Here is a 13,842-nt window from a genome sequence, read left to right as displayed (position 1 = left end):
CGTGCCCCATAATTCTTCTGGACCATGGTAAATGACTAATCTGCAGTCATGTTGCATGTGCACAGTGTAAAATGTATTTAAGGATTGGAGATAATTCCCAGCAGTAAGCTTAGAAAAACTTGTATATATTGGACCGCTTTGAATACATGTTTTATACAAGTCACAATTATGTTCCACAACCTCAACTATTTTAGTTTGACTAGAGAAATTTGATAAGCTTTTAATATTTTCATGACTTGGATCATCAATAACATATGAAATCATGTATCTCCCCGCTGTATATTTAGCAGAACCATAAGTTACTTGATCAGTTACTACATATTTCTTCACTATTGTCATCATTTCAGATGCTAGTGCTGCACCAGTAGTAGTAAACCCCCAATTTGGAAAGATATTACACATATCAAAAGAATACCATTTTCTTTGAGAATTTAACCATCCAATATCTACACTCATGATCCTTCCATCTTCAAGTTTTAATAGAGTGCCATATGAAAATCCTCTATAATAATCAAATTCTACCTGGCTAACGTCCCTAAGAAGTTTAAAAACTTCTTCCATTATAACAGTTTGCCTCAAAACCAAACTAATTGCATTTGGATATTGGTAACGCCTTCTAATGCTAAAGCACAAATTTATAAATAGGAATGCGAAGATAAATACTTTTGTCTGCATGTCTAGGCTTTCTCTAATTGTTTCAGCAGTTTATATGGAACAGATAGTACATAAACAATTTAGAAATCAAAACAATCATTTAAGAATCGAATATCCATCTAATATCCAAAAAAGAAATTGACGCTCTAAGAAATAAATTCGTAAAAACAAAATGAAAGTCATACAATATTATTAATAAAATGACAAGCGTTCATTCACTTGCTTGAGTATCAACGATTCTACACAACACGTCAATAGTTGGGGGATTGTGTGTACCCTGGAGGCAATGGCATAAACTCGAATGGGCCAACGGTGTAAAGGATGCGATCTGAAAATGACTTGCTGCGAGCTAGAAAAGCTCCCGTTTTGCCATTTCCAGTGTTGGTTTTGACACTGCAAGTTTGATCCGGGGAGGAGACAAGGAAAACTCTCCAGGATTTTGGATTCACGGGCTTCTTGGGCCTGTCATAGTTGAGAGGAATGTAGAAGTAGCCATAAGAATTTGTCTTGGCTCCGACGTAGCGATTGCTCTCCGATGACACGGCTCCCACGGCAGCCCCTGGAAGAGGAAGATCGAAGTCTATCATGACAACACACTTTAAACAAACCTTCTAGAGGTTTTCTCTGGCTCCCATGGCAGTAGACGAAGCCTTCTATTGCTACCTGTTTGTATGCTGCGGGCTTCTCATATTGAGAAGAACTGTGGCTATACTTTTGGAGAGGAATTCCAAGCTTGTACTCTGCTTGTGCCAAAGAGGACAAGGCTACTAGCACCAGCAAGAAAAGTGGTGTTGCATTTGATCTCTCCATGGCTTAAAATGTGGTTCTCATACATGACGCTTTTAAAGGTCTTGAAGGACATGGTCACGATCTTACAAAGACAATGAACGTCCCCATGATCTACACGTTCAGTTATAAATAAATGGGAAAGTTCAGTTTGCTGGCTGTGGGGTTCGAATTGGAATGCAGGTATCCCCCCTTAGACCACTCAAGATAGCTGTTTTCTAACAAACGGAAAGACCATCAACAGGGACGTCATCGAGTGTAAGAAAAAAGGGGGCTCTTTATTTGACTTTTCCCATTCTCTTTCTCAAGACCCCTAATTTACAAGATCACACTTCCTACTCTACTTGGATGGTTCTCGGCTGTGGCTTGGGGATTTTTGGAACTGTGACGGTAAGGACGCCGTTCTCCACTTGGGCTTTGATCGCATTCACGTTGGCGCTCTCGGGCAGTCGGAATTTCCTCAGGAAGCTCCCATAGCTGCGCTCCACGCGGTGCCACTTATCGCTCTTCTGTGCCTCGTGCTTCTTCCTCTCGCCACTGATCTGGAGAGTGCGGCCATCCTCCATGCTGATCTTCACCTCCTCCTTGCTCAGCCCCGGGAGATCGGCCTTGAAGACGTGCGCTTCGGGCGTCTCGAGCCAATCCACGCGAGTGTTGGCGACGGCGCTCGCATCCCTGGCCATCTGCTTCGACGGCTCGTGGCCACCAGCCAAGATCGACGAGAGCTCCTCGAAGGGATCGAAGATGCTGCTGCCATTGCCACCATAGAAATGCAAAGCCATGTCTGGAACTTAGAAGACGAAGAAGAAATTTGTGACTTTCTATTGATCGATGCTCGGGCCAAGAGACTGCTCCACATTTATACAGAGCCATGGACAACTCTAGAGTGTTCCAATACATCCTAGAATATTCTAGAAAAGTGATATTCCAGAAGATTCTATATCAATTTAAAATGACATACAACAACTGATTTTCAACTGATCAAACTTACTGTGAATACGAGTCGCTGTTTACTACATTACACACCCTCCTGATCTTCTCTCGTCTTCCACCCAATGTTTCTTATCTTGATCATGGACTGCCCGAAGTCCCGGGCAAACTTATCGGGATTGTTCCCGTTCCACTTGTGAATTGACTCTGAAAGAGGTCCTGGTCAGAGGTGAGAAGATCATTCCTCTTCTCCAAGTTCTTGAAGTACCAGTTGTCGAAATTAAACTGGGAGCCCGTGTCAAACTCGACTGTGCTCGCGGTGAAATCTCCTCCAAGAGGGCATTTTTTCCGGAGATATGGCAAATACTCGGGATTCACAGTTTCATCTTGCTTGCTGGTGTTTTTGAAGTTGTATATGCGATCAAATCGGCCGTTGGCGAAAGTAAAACACTTGGAGGCCCCAACTGTGTGAGCTCCTGCCAAGAATTTGTGTAAGAATTTGTTAAGATAGTTTAATTTATCCAACCTGATAGAACAACGAGATCTTGAATGGACAAGCTTTCAATTATTGAAGTTTTCAACGAGAGCTGCAGCATCGAACGAGGGACCTGGCAGTGTTGTGCTTGCCAGATCGAAGCTTGACACTCTTCCATCGTAGCGCCCAGTGACTACTTCATAGTGCCGGCCTTCCATCTAAAATATCATATGATCATTCGAGAGGAAAAATTCAGTGCTTTCAATCACTTGACACAAAAACGATCAAAGTTTGACTGTCGAATCCCTGGCGGCGATGGCAATTGCACACGACACCACTCCAGGACAGGCTTTCTCCAATCTTCTCTTTGCATCGTCAATAACTTCGAATCCCCGCGCTGAATTGTTGTTTGGAGGCCATCTGTTGGAGTTGAGTCGAGAAGGATAGAGGCGTCGCACAAATCCAAGAACATTATATAACTTATCTATACCGGAGTGTACGTTAACGAAGCAGTCGTGAAAGTGCAAGCGTATCAGTCCTGCCGGGACTGTTGGATCGCGATTGGCCTAATCGCAGATCGTGTCGTGGATGATCCGCTCAGCATCGGGACAAGTTTGTACGTAGCTGTGTCCAAATCCAATCGAGTCCGACAAAAGTCCCTTGAAGCTGAATGAAAGCAAAACCATGCAAAGCATCAAGATTCGATCGCTCGAAAGTATGGAAGCCATGGTTTTTTAAGTAGCTCTATAGAAGGAATAGCTTGAAAAGCTATGACTCTTTGCTTGTTTTGGGTAATGTGTTCTTCGGCTGACTTTTATATATGAATTTCGGTTTGAACAAACGCGTCTTGGATTGTGTCCCGTGACCCTTCAATCTCTATCTGGCACAAATACTGCCAAGTTTTGAGTGTTGTCCTCAGGTTTTGAGAAACGCTCCAGAGATGGTAGACAATTTCTCTAATTTATATACGAAAGCTCCCAAGAGACTACTAAATCATTTTCTTTCCAAACCGCAATTACTGTTTTCTTACAAAATAGATCCTACCTGAGAAAGTCTAAATACCATCAAAGTGCTTTAAAAGGTGGTGGCAGCAAGACAAATGGCGCTGTTGAGTCTGAATCCAATGCCAGAGCTTGCACCACCACTTGAACACCATTTTTTTCTCGCAAACTCTTCTGATTCCCGAGCAAGCTTATCCAGTCTACTTCGTCTGGAACAAATGGAGCACTCGATACGAGATCTCGAGCATCCCTGATTCTCCCAGCTCGGCAGAACAATCCTACCATGCATCCATACTGCTGCTTGCTCGGGATCATCTCGAAATCCAGACAGAGCGATTGAAAAGTCGAGCATCTGACAGGAACATCACCAACATGGCTCGATCCCGCTAGAACACTTGTGAAAGTTACATCGTCGGGCTTAACACCGTCAACTTGCATGGATTTGAATAAGTCTAGGTTCTTAGAATTTTTTCCGTTGGGAGAATACATTGCAAGAGAGCTGTCCATGAAACTGGGCCTCGTTCCGGCATCCTGTCAAAGAGGAGTATAGCTTTGGAAAGATTCCCTCTCTGAGAGTAATCCGAAAGCATCGAATTCCATGAGACAAAGTTCTTCTCTTGGATTGATTTATAAACCCACTCCACCTCTCTGTAAGATGCCCAACTTGGGAATATATCGAGAGCATCCATTGCATGACACGAGGCTCTTTTCCTCCATCTTGTCAAAGAGAATGTTGTCGTTTCTTCCAGATGGGCATATGCCACAAGAAGAGTCACGAGATTGTAATATGGCATGGCCTCCAAAGTATCCTTTGCTAGCCATTCTGGGAATATCCAGTCAGCATTGTAGATATCCCATTGCCTCTTTGGGTATATACAGCTAGCATGGCATTCCACGTCACCAGGTTTCGCTCTGGCATCCAGTCAAATAACACCTTAGCATCTTCCAGTTTTCCGTTCTGGGAATATGCCATTAGTAGCAACGTCCAATATGTGACGTTGTGCTCTTTCATTCCACTGTATATTTCTATTGCACGGACAACACCACGAAACTCTCTAGTATTGTTGTGTACGAAACTAGATCCGCATGAGGGATCGTATTAGCTTCTTCCAGATACCCACTCTGGGTATATGCCGCAAGCATCCATACGATTAGATCCTTTTGGGGCATAGAATCAATGCTTGAAGAAAATTCCCACTTGGAAATAATGCTGATCCAAGAGACTATGTTGTAGCGGTCCCCCGTGCACTCACATCCAGCGCCCACACTTCTCTCCTTCCATCCTCCCTCTCGGACCAAGAACCCTCGCTCGCCCACTTGCCACGTCAGCACTCGGTTAGGGCTCGACCAAACTAGACACTGTTATCACCAGCGTCACCTTAGCCCGTTACAACGTTCCTGGCCGGCATATTCTCAAAAATAGGAGATGCCGGGTCAAGGTATATGCAGTCAGCATGGCATTCCAGGTCACCAGGTTCTTCTGTGTCATCAACTTAGCTTCTTCTAAATTTCCATTAAAGTTATAAACAGACAGCATGAACTTAGATCCTTGTCCACCATCTGGTGAAACTCAGCATCTTCCAGATGCCATGTCTGGGCAAATACAGTTGGTTGTCCACGTCAGCAAGTCTCTCGCTGGCATGGAATCAAACAGCCGTTGAGCCTCGAGATATGCCCGGCCCGGGAATATGCCACCATCATCAGGAAGAGATTCTTAGTATATTCGAGGTCCCTATACGAGGAAACAGAGATTTGGCTTAAGTGCGCGAGAATGCGGTGATCATGGAATTCCACGAGACGAGATCCTTCAAGGGCATAGAATCGAAGAGATCTGGATCAATCCGTTGCTGGCGAAAGCGCCCAGCAAGATTCCACGAGAAGACGTGCTTGGGCTCGATCGAATTGAAGACGGCCAGCGCGTCCTAGGCGCTGCCACACGAGGAGATTCGACGTTGGGGATCCATCAAAAACCCTAAAAACAGAGCATCCAATCTTAAAAATGTTTTCCCGCTTTTATTCCTCTATGCAAGATCAAAGAATTGGGGCGTCAAGCGTGGTAGGGCGATTTGTAAGCTGGTATCGCTGGAGCGAACGCGAAGGGACCGACCTCATAGACGAGAGTCTCACCGATGATTTTGCTCTTGCTCTTGTCGATCTTGGCGCCGGATTTGCCATTGTTTACATTGGTGGCAATGTAGCAGTTCTTGCTCGAGGAGGAAGCCAATTTCACTGTGATGGTTTCCACTTCCACTTCCTTGTACGCGCCATAGCCCAGTGGGAAGTAGAAGTATCCATACGCGTTGGTTTTCTCTTGCAGGGGGGCGTCGCTCTTGGCACAGCTCAGGCTCACAACAGCACCTGGAAAACACTCCCGACATCAAAACAAGACGAAAACTTCGAGAGATCTAGAGATATAAGGTGAAAGATTATACCTTCGAGTGGCTTCTTGGAGTAGCCATCTTGGCAATTGACGTAGCCTTCAATTGCGACGCGCTTGTAAGCTGGTTTTGGAGTGTAGAATGGCTTCTTCTCCTCTTCCTCGACCTTCTTGTACTTCTTATCGTCGTCAACTTTCTTGTATGAGGGTTTCTCCACGGGCTTGTAAGCCGGCTTCTCCTCCTTGTATTTCTTCTCCTCCTCGGGCTTGTAGCTCTTGTCATCTTTGAACTTTTTCTCCTCTTCGGGCTTGTAGCTCTTCTCCTCCTTGTACTTCTTCTCTTCTTCGGGCTTGTAGCTCTTCTTCTCGTCCTTGTACTTCTTCTCCTCCTCGGGCTTGTAGCTCTCCTTCTCCTCCTTGTACTTCTTCTCTTCTTCAGGCTTGTAGCTCTTCTTCTCGTCCTTGTACTTCTTCTCCTCCTCGGGCTTGTAGCTCTCCTTCTCCTCTTCGGGCTTGTAGCTCTTTTTCTCGTCCTTGTACTTCTTCTCCTCCTCGGGCTTGTAACTCTTCTTCTCCTCCTCGGACTTGTAGCTCTTCTTCTCGTCCTTGTACTTCTCCTCCTCCTCGGGCTTGTAGCCCTTCTTCTCTTCCTCGGCCTTGTACTTCTTCTCCTCTTCCGGCTTGTAGCTCTTCTTCTCGTCCTCCTTGGGCTTGTACTTCTCCTCCTCCTCGGCTTTGTACTCCTTGGGCTTGTAGTTGTCCTCGGGCTTGTATTTCTTCTCCTCTTGTGGCTTGTAGGCTGGCTTGGACTTCTCCTCATCGGCCTTGTAGGATGGCTTCTTGTAGTCGTATGATCCATCGGCTTGGGCTCCTGCGAGCATGCACAAGAGCATGGCTGCGGCTAGCAAGCCGCAAAGGAAGATGCGAGCCATGGCAGCTACTACTATGATTCTAAACTTTTCTCTGAATGATGATTTCTAGTCTAGAGGAGACAGTTGATTGATGCTTGCAATTCGCAACGAGAATGCGGCTTCTTATACGATCTATCCTCGACGACTTTACAACCTGGATTGATCTTTGTGCTTGGACATGACATGATGAACAACGTGAGAGAACGTAAGCACTAAGCATGACATTTCTGACCTGGTTTATAGTAAGAGTTGGTTTAATTTAGTTGCTTGGCCATGGACAACAAATGTTCTGACATTATTTATTATTCTAGTATATTTTAGCATATGCTTTCATTTTAATTATTTAGATTTCAGCAGTAATTTCAACAGTAAGAGTTGGTTTAATTTAGTTGCTTCTTAGTTGGCCATGGACAGCAAATGTTCTGACATTATTTATTATTCCAGTATATTTTAGCATATGCTTTCATTTCCGTTTTTAAGACAGGAACCTGGGATTTATTTTGAAATGGAATGTAATTTATGCCAAAAATAATTCATTGAATGGGCGAAACATTTTGCCACGTAACAGTGCACAGAAGAGAGTTTTAAATAATCTCGAAAGACTTTTTTATTAAGAAATTTGAGAAAAAAAATTTCTAACAATCGATCGAAGTTAATAATGGTAGTACTCCACAGGAGCAAACGCGAAGGGCCCGACACCATAGATGAGAGTTTCGCCAACAGTCTTGCTTTTGCTCTTGTCAACCACGGCCCCAGATTTGCCATTGTTGAGATTGGTGATGACGCTGCAGCTCTTGCTCGGGGACGAAACCAAGCTCACCTTGAGCGTTGTCACGTCAATGTCCTTGTAAGCGCCATAGCTGAGAGGAAAGTAAAAGTAGCCATACGCGTTGGTCTTTTGCTCCTTATAAGCTTTGCTCTTGGTGCATGTCAAACCGACAACAGCCCCTGGAATCAAACATTTCACTCACATTATAACCAGAAAAAGGAAAAAGGATGTGAAGAGAATTAAAAACGCATACCTTCGAGTGGCTTCTTAGAGTAACCATCTTGGCAGTAAACAAAACCTTCGATAGCAACCTTTTGGTACGCTGGCGATGGCTTGTAAACTGGCTTCTCCGCGGGCTTGTAAACTGGCTTCTCAGCTGGCTTCTCCACGGGCTTCTCCGCGGGCTTGTAAACTGGCTTCTCAGCTGGCTTCTCCGCGGGCTTCTCCACTGGCTTGTAAACCGGCTTCTCAGCTGGCTTGTAAACTGGTTTCTCAGCGGGCTTCTCCACTGGCTTGTAAACCGGCTTCTCAGCTGGCTTGTAAACTGGCTTCTCAGCGGGCTTCTCTGCAGGCTTGTAAACCGGCTTCTCAGCTGGCTTGTAGTCTGGCTTCTCAGCTGGCTTGTAGACTGGCTTGTAAACAGGCTTGTATTTCTTCTCGTCGTCGGCCTTGTACTTCTTTTTCTCCTCAGCCTTGTAACCTGGTCTGTACCTCTTCTCGTCGTCAGCCTTGTAGTATGGCTTGCCCTTGTAGTATGGTTTAGCCTTGTAGTAGCGCGGCTTGTATTTCTTCTCCTCCTCATCGTCGTCATCAGCCTTGTAGTAGTGTGGCTTCTCGTCCTCGTCCTCATCATCGTCATCGTCAGCCTTGTACCTGTATGGCTTGTACTTCTTGTGCCCGTAACCGGCCTTGAAGTGTGCCTTGAACTTGTAGTACTCCTCGTCCTCATCATCTTCATTGTCGTCGTTGTCATCGGCCTCGTAGCGTGGCTTGTATTTGTAGTTCTCCTTGTCATCGTTGTCGTCTTCATCATACTTCTTCTCATCCTCGTCCTTGTAGACTGGCTTGTACTTCTCATCCTCGGCCCTGTAGACTGGCTTGTACTTCTTCTCCTCCTCTGGCTTGTACTGCTTCTCCTCTGGCTTGTACACTGGCTTCTTCACTTCCTCGTCCTTCTCCGGCTCCTCCTTGTACGCAACCTTCTTATCATCGGGCTTGTAGTCGTATCCGTCGGCTTGAGCTTCTGCTAGAAAGCACAGAAACAAAGTTGCCGCGAGCAATCCAAACACAACCAAGCGAGCCATAGCTAGGAGAGAGGAAGCAATCCAAAACTTGGATATGCAACTTCATGCAAGACTGCTCCTTTTATACGGTTCTGCCGAACATGTCCTGTAAGTCATACGGCATGATCGTGCCATGATCACAGAATGTACATCACGTCAACACGAACAGACATATAAAAAGAACAGCACACACACACACAAACAAGGAATAAATAAAAAGTAAAAAGAAGAAAAAGAATGGGATCAGTCAGGATAGGCGTCACAGGATACAGCAATCCATCAAAGTGCAAGGGAAGCCAAAAGTCGAGTAGAATGTGGAAGGCAAAGTCTAAGCCGTCTGGTTAATCTTTACCAGTAGCCTGCGCCTTTTTCTCAACCTTCTGCAATTAAACAAGATAAAACTGTGGAGGACTTGCAATAGTGAAATACTAAACTCGAGCATTTCCAAAAGCTGTCCTCCATCCAACTTGGCCACTTCCTAGACACTCTAGGATAAACCTGTCCTCAGACCTTTTACTACAACATCACGTCCCGAGCAAGAAAAACTCAAGAATGACAGCTTTGCAATCCTTGAACACGTACCATAAGTTTGCAAGCCCAGTAATGCCAAGTTCTCGAGCACTGCAAACAGCCACACCATTTGTCAGTAGAGAACAACCGATCTTACAAAACTAAAAAGAGTTTTCCTTTTCTTACCGGTGACCTATGCTCTTCGTCTGCGACTCAGGGACATCGCACGAATCCCATCCGGGTCCACGACGAATCCCAGCGGCTTGTAGAATCCCAAAACGTTGGGCTCGGCATAGAGAACGATGTTGGTGATTCCCTTCCTTGTCAAGTCGGCCATGAGCCTCTCCATCACTGCTTTTCCCAGACCAATCCCTTGGAACGCTGGATCCACCACCACGTCCCAGATGATCGCGTTAAAGACGTCGTCGCCCGTGGCCCTGGCGAAAGCTATGACGCTGCCAGCCTTTGTGACCCACAGCATGGTCCCTGTGTGTTCCAAAGCACGTAAAAGCTTCTCGTTTTGGCGACGAGGGAAGCCCACCTTGACGAAGAGCGCGTTGAGATCGTCGAGGTTGATGTTGTCGAGCGACCTGTGGAGCTGGAATCCCCGCGAGGAGAGATCGTCGTCGCTCATGGAGAACTTCCCCGTCTCGGTGATGCCCAGGGCCTCGAGCTGCGCCGCCTGAGCGAAGCAGCAGGGAGATTTTCGGGGATTCTTGGAGCCGGCGAAGCTCCGGGGCCTGGATTGAGCGGTGGAGCAAGGGAAGAAGATGTGATCCTGCACAGTCGAGCGGTCAGTGAGAAATGCGAGGGAGCTCGAGGCGAGAAATTGTGAGGCTCGCGTGAAATATCTCAAAATCTAGGAGGAATCGAGCAGCAAAACAAGAATGCGCGGTCGATGGAGTAAGAGTTTCCGACTGACCTGCGATGGAACTCCATGGCGGCCCCCCAATGCGCCTCCCAGGGCGACGAACGACGAAACCCTATGGCACGCCATGCTAAAACCCTAATAGGAGCGTTTTAAAATGTTTGACCCCTTTCAAAGGGTAAAAACCAACAAGCCCTAGAAATCTTTTCTAGGGTTTATCGCCAGGGCAATGCTTTGAGGATCTTGAGCTATGGGGTTGAAGATGAAGAATATCAACGCATTCGCGCACGCGGATGAGCATCTCACGCAGAAGACGGTCTCTGGAGCCATTTGTAAGTCCCGATCTGGCGAATTTTCGAAGTTCTTGTGTCTCTTCCCTCGATCGGAGCTAAGCTTCTCTTTTCGAATTCTCCGTTCAGTGACGATTGTGGGAGTGAGCATCATTCTCGTTTTGTTTGCGTACGAGTTTAAGTTCTATCTCTCGACGAATGTCGTGCACCAGGTTTGGGTCTTTCTTCTGGTTTTGCTTGGAGGATTGATCATTCTTTTTGGAAACCAGATGTCGGTAGACACGACGCGCGGGCAAAATCTTCCAATTCACATTAACATTACGTTCCCCTCACTGCCTTGCCAGAGTAATAAAATCTCTTCTTTGATGAGTTTACGATCTAACTTCACATTTCCTTGTTCTAAGTTCTGAGCGTGGATGCTATCGACATGTCTGGCAAACACGAAGTTGATCTAGACACGAACATTTGGAAGGTAACCGTGAATTCTATAGTTCTTCTCTCGCGTCTTATACTTTGTTTTCGATTTTCTCTAGCTTCGTCTCCACAAAGACGGTCACATTTTGGGATCGGAGTATCTATCAGACCTTGTTGAGAAGGAACATGCCCATGGTTTGTTTCTCGCGCTCATAGATTTATCATTCTTCTCTGCCGGTTTTTGTTTCAGATAACCTCACAGGCATTTTCCATTCGCATGAGGAACTACGGAGCGCCGTAAAGGTTGTGAACGAAATCAACAAGGCACTTCAAGATGGGGAAGGCTGCCGGGTAAATACAAATCTTACACTCGTTTTTTCCAAGTCTATTCCTTTTATCCTTTGTGTTCTTGCTCAGGTTTTTGGTGTTCTAGACGTGGAAAGAGTTGCGGGAAACTTCCATATCTCCATGCACGGGATGAGCCTCCAGGTTGCGCGCCAGGCAAGTTTCGATCGATTCTTTCGTTCAAATGGAAATATATCGAATCAAAAGCTCTACGGGCACTGTTCTTACAGATCTTCCACAGCGTCAAGGAAGTTAACGTGAGCCATATAATCAACGATCTCTCGTTCGGACCAAAGTATCCCGGGATTCACAACCCGCTGGATAGAACTGTGCGGATTTTACGTGACACCGCGGGCACATTCAAGTATTTCATCAAGGTAGTCTTTTCAATTCTCGTGCACGCGACAAATCTTTGCTTCTGTTCTTTGAAAAGATCGTGCCAACAGAGTATAGATACTTGAATGGTGGAAAGCTTCCTACAAATCAGTTCTCAGTGGGAGAGTATTATTTAGCTGCTCGAGACGACGACATAAGCTGGCCAGGTTGGGTTGTTTTTCTTCTTCCTCGTTCGCGTTTGATGTGATTTTTTGATGGAGCAGCGGTCTACTTCTTGTACGATTTATCGCCCATCACGGTGTTAATCAAAGAGGAAAGGAGAAGCTTTGGACATTTGCTTACGCGATTCTGTGCTATTGTTGGCGGGACCTTTTCTTTGACAGGTATCGTATCTTATGATATTTCTTTTGCGTCACTTTATGCTTTTGCGGTGATAGGGATGCTTGACCGCTGGATATATCGACTCGTAGAAAGCATCACGAGAGCTAAGGGTGTCTTGATCTGATAACACACAGTGTAGTTATCTAAGAACACATTTACTTACTGACAGTCACAGATCTCGCAAAGAAGAGCTTGTCCTTGGATCTGTTAATCGAGGTAATCGAAGTCGTCATTTATTCCCACCTGTGGAGAGGCAAAAGTTAAAAAGTTGTCACGAGATATCTTGCCTACTTCTTTATAGACTGATTGCAGCCGCTCTTTTGCCTCGGGGAAATTGTTGCTGCACCAATTCTGGAGAGAGAAGACGTTGTCTGGATGGAAAAGAACAACGAACGAGGTTCAGTGCTACTTTAGTTTTTTCTTTTTTTTCAAGTACTCACCTGTCCAGCGATTCACCGCTTGATGAGCAATCTCTGTGGCGTTTTCTGGAAAATAAACTATGAGCTTTGAAATGGTTTCATGGATGAGAGCGACTCACTCATGTTCTCGCAGAGAGCTGGATCATTGTCCGCATATTGCTCGAGCTCATCCTGGAAAGCAAAGATCTTAAGATGTCAAGAGGTTATTGTTGGTTAGTTCACCTTCAAAGCTTTGTGTTCTTGTTCCATTTCGTTCAGCTCAGCTATTGCCGCCTCCCTCTCATCCTATAATGCAGCGTTAAAAGAAGAATTAAACTCAAGTGACGAGATAGTGAACTTACCGAGTTTTCTCTTCCTATCTTGGACGATTCCTTCATCTTTTCCAGCTCCAGCCGATGGGACTTCGTTGCAGACAAGTCAGCTTCGAGCTTTGCTCGAACTTGGCGGAGCTGGAGTAAAGAAAAAAAGAAAAAAACCTTATAAAAAACAAAGAAAAATTCCAGTCGTGCCTGATTACCTGATGTCCTGCGCGACTAGGAAGGCTCCAGAAATACACCTGAGAAAAAAATTACCTGGCATTCGAAAACAATGGCCTAAGGACTTACTGAGGTGCCTATCTTATCTTTGAAGACAAGATCATCATCCACCAGGCTTTGCAGCACGTCCTTGACAGCCTGGCTGATCACACCCTTTCGTGGGCCGAGCTTCTCGAGCTCACGAAGCTGAGCAGCGTTAGAAAAATTTATCCATATCCATCCAATGCTATCAATCGAGGACCTTACCAGATAGAAATCCTGGCTTTCGTAAAAGATCTGTAAGAGCTGCTCCCTTTTGTCCTCCAAGGAAAGCCCTCGCTTCTTCGACTGCCAAAATCCCCAAAAGATCGATGAGAAATGATCGAGAAATCTCGAAAAGAATGCTAATGCTTGAGAGAAATCACGAGACAAGCTCGGCGATCAAAGACAAGCTGGGCGATCGAAGAAGAACGAGGTGAGAATGCGCTTACCATGGGCGGCGACGCGGATAAACCCTAATCTCTGCTCCGAGAGCTTTCCCGCCCAATTTTGAATTAACCTAAGGCTAGTTCCTTGAT

At 45.6% G+C, this 13,842-nt stretch overlaps 9 protein-coding genes across 11 annotated transcripts; 1 reads left to right on the top strand and 8 right to left on the bottom strand.

The window, feature by feature from the left end:
* Positions 1-826: 826 nt before the first annotated feature.
* LOC9638317 lies at positions 827-1,464 on the bottom strand. Its single transcript, XM_002994168.2, has 2 exons — positions 1,263-1,464; positions 827-1,213 (listed from the first exon to the last, which is right to left on the bottom strand). Exons 1-2 carry the CDS (start codon positions 1,462-1,464, stop codon positions 906-908), a joined length of 510 nt encoding a protein of 169 aa, XP_002994214.1. The 3' UTR covers positions 827-905.
* A 233-nt stretch (positions 1,465-1,697) lies between these two features.
* Positions 1,698-2,397, bottom strand: LOC112343759 (17.5 kDa class I heat shock protein-like). The gene has a single exon (XM_024667774.1). It carries the CDS (start codon positions 2,220-2,222, stop codon positions 1,776-1,778), a length of 447 nt encoding a protein of 148 aa, XP_024523542.1. The 5' UTR covers positions 2,223-2,397; the 3' UTR covers positions 1,698-1,775.
* Positions 2,398-2,511: 114 nt separating this feature from the next.
* On the bottom strand, positions 2,512-3,063 carry LOC9638316 (peroxidase C1A). Its single transcript, XM_002994167.2, has 2 exons — positions 2,979-3,063; positions 2,512-2,846 (listed from the first exon to the last, which is right to left on the bottom strand). Exons 1-2 carry the CDS (start codon positions 3,061-3,063, stop codon positions 2,512-2,514), a joined length of 420 nt encoding a protein of 139 aa, XP_002994213.2.
* Positions 3,064-3,909: 846 nt separating this feature from the next.
* LOC112343760 (pentatricopeptide repeat-containing protein At1g05750, chloroplastic-like) lies at positions 3,910-5,335 on the bottom strand. Its single transcript, XM_024667780.1, has 4 exons — positions 5,318-5,335; positions 4,919-5,205; positions 4,482-4,758; positions 3,910-4,377 (listed from the first exon to the last, which is right to left on the bottom strand). Exons 1-4 carry the CDS (start codon positions 5,333-5,335, stop codon positions 3,910-3,912), a joined length of 1,050 nt encoding a protein of 349 aa, XP_024523548.1.
* Positions 5,336-5,832: 497 nt separating this feature from the next.
* On the bottom strand, positions 5,833-7,155 carry LOC9638315 (trichohyalin). The gene is made up of 2 exons (XM_002994166.2): positions 6,279-7,155; positions 5,833-6,204 (listed from the first exon to the last, which is right to left on the bottom strand). The coding sequence occupies exons 1-2, from the start codon at positions 7,153-7,155 to the stop codon at positions 5,894-5,896; spliced, it is 1,188 nt and encodes a 395-aa protein (XP_002994212.1). The 3' UTR covers positions 5,833-5,893.
* Positions 7,156-7,713: 558 nt separating this feature from the next.
* On the bottom strand, positions 7,714-9,220 carry LOC112343758 (non-classical arabinogalactan protein 31-like). The gene is made up of 2 exons (XM_024667769.1): positions 8,157-9,220; positions 7,714-8,082 (listed from the first exon to the last, which is right to left on the bottom strand). The coding sequence occupies exons 1-2, from the start codon at positions 9,205-9,207 to the stop codon at positions 7,787-7,789; spliced, it is 1,347 nt and encodes a 448-aa protein (XP_024523537.1). The 5' UTR covers positions 9,208-9,220; the 3' UTR covers positions 7,714-7,786.
* LOC9648342 (serotonin N-acetyltransferase 2, chloroplastic) lies at positions 9,220-10,717 on the bottom strand. Of its 2 annotated transcripts, XM_024667773.1 has the most exons (4): positions 10,619-10,717; positions 9,883-10,474; positions 9,769-9,807; positions 9,220-9,292 (listed from the first exon to the last, which is right to left on the bottom strand). In XM_024667773.1, the coding sequence occupies exons 1-2, from the start codon at positions 10,691-10,693 to the stop codon at positions 9,890-9,892; spliced, it is 660 nt and encodes a 219-aa protein (XP_024523541.1). In that variant the 5' UTR covers positions 10,694-10,717; the 3' UTR covers positions 9,220-9,292; positions 9,769-9,807; positions 9,883-9,889. The 2 variants fall into 2 exon arrangements, with proteins under 2 accessions (XP_024523541.1, XP_024523540.1); XM_024667772.1 differs by lacking the exon at positions 9,220-9,292 and having other exon boundaries at positions 9,553-9,807.
* Positions 10,718-10,773: 56 nt separating this feature from the next.
* Positions 10,774-12,572, top strand: LOC9638313 (probable endoplasmic reticulum-Golgi intermediate compartment protein 3). 2 transcript variants are annotated; one of them, XM_024667771.1, is made up of 11 exons: positions 10,774-10,896; positions 10,984-11,066; positions 11,124-11,199; positions 11,259-11,326; positions 11,388-11,463; positions 11,519-11,619; positions 11,686-11,769; positions 11,844-11,990; positions 12,047-12,155; positions 12,213-12,332; positions 12,387-12,572. In XM_024667771.1, exons 1-11 carry the CDS (start codon positions 10,815-10,817, stop codon positions 12,452-12,454), a joined length of 1,014 nt encoding a protein of 337 aa, XP_024523539.1. In that variant the 5' UTR covers positions 10,774-10,814; the 3' UTR covers positions 12,455-12,572. The 2 variants fall into 2 exon arrangements, with proteins under 2 accessions (XP_024523539.1, XP_024523538.1); XM_024667770.1 differs by having other exon boundaries at positions 10,984-11,199.
* On the bottom strand, positions 12,467-13,800 carry LOC9648341 (meiotic nuclear division protein 1 homolog). The gene is made up of 10 exons (XM_002994163.2): positions 13,756-13,800; positions 13,532-13,612; positions 13,355-13,471; positions 13,267-13,305; positions 13,091-13,198; positions 12,972-13,034; positions 12,869-12,920; positions 12,771-12,815; positions 12,622-12,701; positions 12,467-12,573 (listed from the first exon to the last, which is right to left on the bottom strand). Exons 1-10 carry the CDS (start codon positions 13,756-13,758, stop codon positions 12,538-12,540), a joined length of 624 nt encoding a protein of 207 aa, XP_002994209.2. The 5' UTR covers positions 13,759-13,800; the 3' UTR covers positions 12,467-12,537.
* Between the last annotated feature and the right edge of the window lie 42 nt (positions 13,801-13,842).

Source organism: Selaginella moellendorffii, unplaced genomic scaffold (genome assembly GCF_000143415.4).
Source record: "Selaginella moellendorffii unplaced genomic scaffold, v1.0 SELMOscaffold_195, whole genome shotgun sequence".
NCBI lineage: Eukaryota > Viridiplantae > Streptophyta > Lycopodiopsida > Selaginellales > Selaginellaceae > Selaginella > Selaginella moellendorffii.
This window is presented reverse-complemented; position numbering and strand designations above follow the sequence as displayed.

Coding starts and splice junctions, on each gene's coding strand:
- LOC9638317 (XM_002994168.2), bottom strand. CDS start 1,464: ATGGAGAGATCAAATGCAACACCACTTTTCTTGCTGGTGCTAGTAGCC. Junction 1,214..1,262: donor CCAGAGAAAACCTCTAGAAG/GTTTGTTTAAAG, acceptor TTCCTCTTCCAG/GGGCTGCCGTGGGAGCCGTG.
- LOC112343759 (XM_024667774.1), bottom strand. CDS start 2,222: ATGGCTTTGCATTTCTATGGTGGCAATGGCAGCAGCATCTTCGATCCC.
- LOC9638316 (XM_002994167.2), bottom strand. CDS start 3,063: ATGGAAGGCCGGCACTATGAAGTAGTCACTGGGCGCTACGATGGAAGA. Junction 2,847..2,978: donor GGCAAGCACAACACTGCCAG/GTCCCTCGTTCG, acceptor AATTCTTGGCAG/GAGCTCACACAGTTGGGGCC.
- LOC112343760 (XM_024667780.1), bottom strand. Junction 4,759..4,918: donor CCTCATGCGGATCTAGTTTC/GTACACAACAAT, acceptor ACTGGATGCCAG/AGCGAAACCTGGTGACGTGG. Junction 4,378..4,481: donor CTTACAGAGAGGTGGAGTGG/GTTTATAAATCA, acceptor CCTCTTTGACAG/GATGCCGGAACGAGGCCCAG.
- LOC9638315 (XM_002994166.2), bottom strand. CDS start 7,155: ATGGCTCGCATCTTCCTTTGCGGCTTGCTAGCCGCAGCCATGCTCTTG. Junction 6,205..6,278: donor CTCCAAGAAGCCACTCGAAG/GTATAATCTTTC, acceptor AGTGTTTTCCAG/GTGCTGTTGTGAGCCTGAGC.
- LOC112343758 (XM_024667769.1), bottom strand. CDS start 9,207: ATGGCTCGCTTGGTTGTGTTTGGATTGCTCGCGGCAACTTTGTTTCTG. Junction 8,083..8,156: donor CTCTAAGAAGCCACTCGAAG/GTATGCGTTTTT, acceptor GTTTGATTCCAG/GGGCTGTTGTCGGTTTGACA.
- LOC9648342 (XM_024667773.1), bottom strand. CDS start 10,693: ATGGCGTGCCATAGGGTTTCGTCGTTCGTCGCCCTGGGAGGCGCATTG. Junction 10,475..10,618: donor GCCATGGAGTTCCATCGCAG/GTCAGTCGGAAA, acceptor TCGACTGTGCAG/GATCACATCTTCTTCCCTTG.
- LOC9638313 (XM_024667770.1), top strand. CDS start 10,815: ATGGGGTTGAAGATGAAGAATATCAACGCATTCGCGCACGCGGATGAG. Junction 11,200..11,258: donor CCCCTCACTGCCTTGCCAGA/GTAATAAAATCT, acceptor CCTTGTTCTAAG/TTCTGAGCGTGGATGCTATC. Junction 11,327..11,387: donor TAGACACGAACATTTGGAAG/GTAACCGTGAAT, acceptor GATTTTCTCTAG/CTTCGTCTCCACAAAGACGG.
- LOC9648341 (XM_002994163.2), bottom strand. Junction 13,035..13,090: donor AGATAGGAAGAGAAAACTCG/GTAAGTTCACTA, acceptor GCTGCATTATAG/GATGAGAGGGAGGCGGCAAT. Junction 12,574..12,621: donor TGCAATCAGTCTATAAAGAA/GTAGGCAAGATA, acceptor GCCTCTCCACAG/GTGGGAATAAATGACGACTT.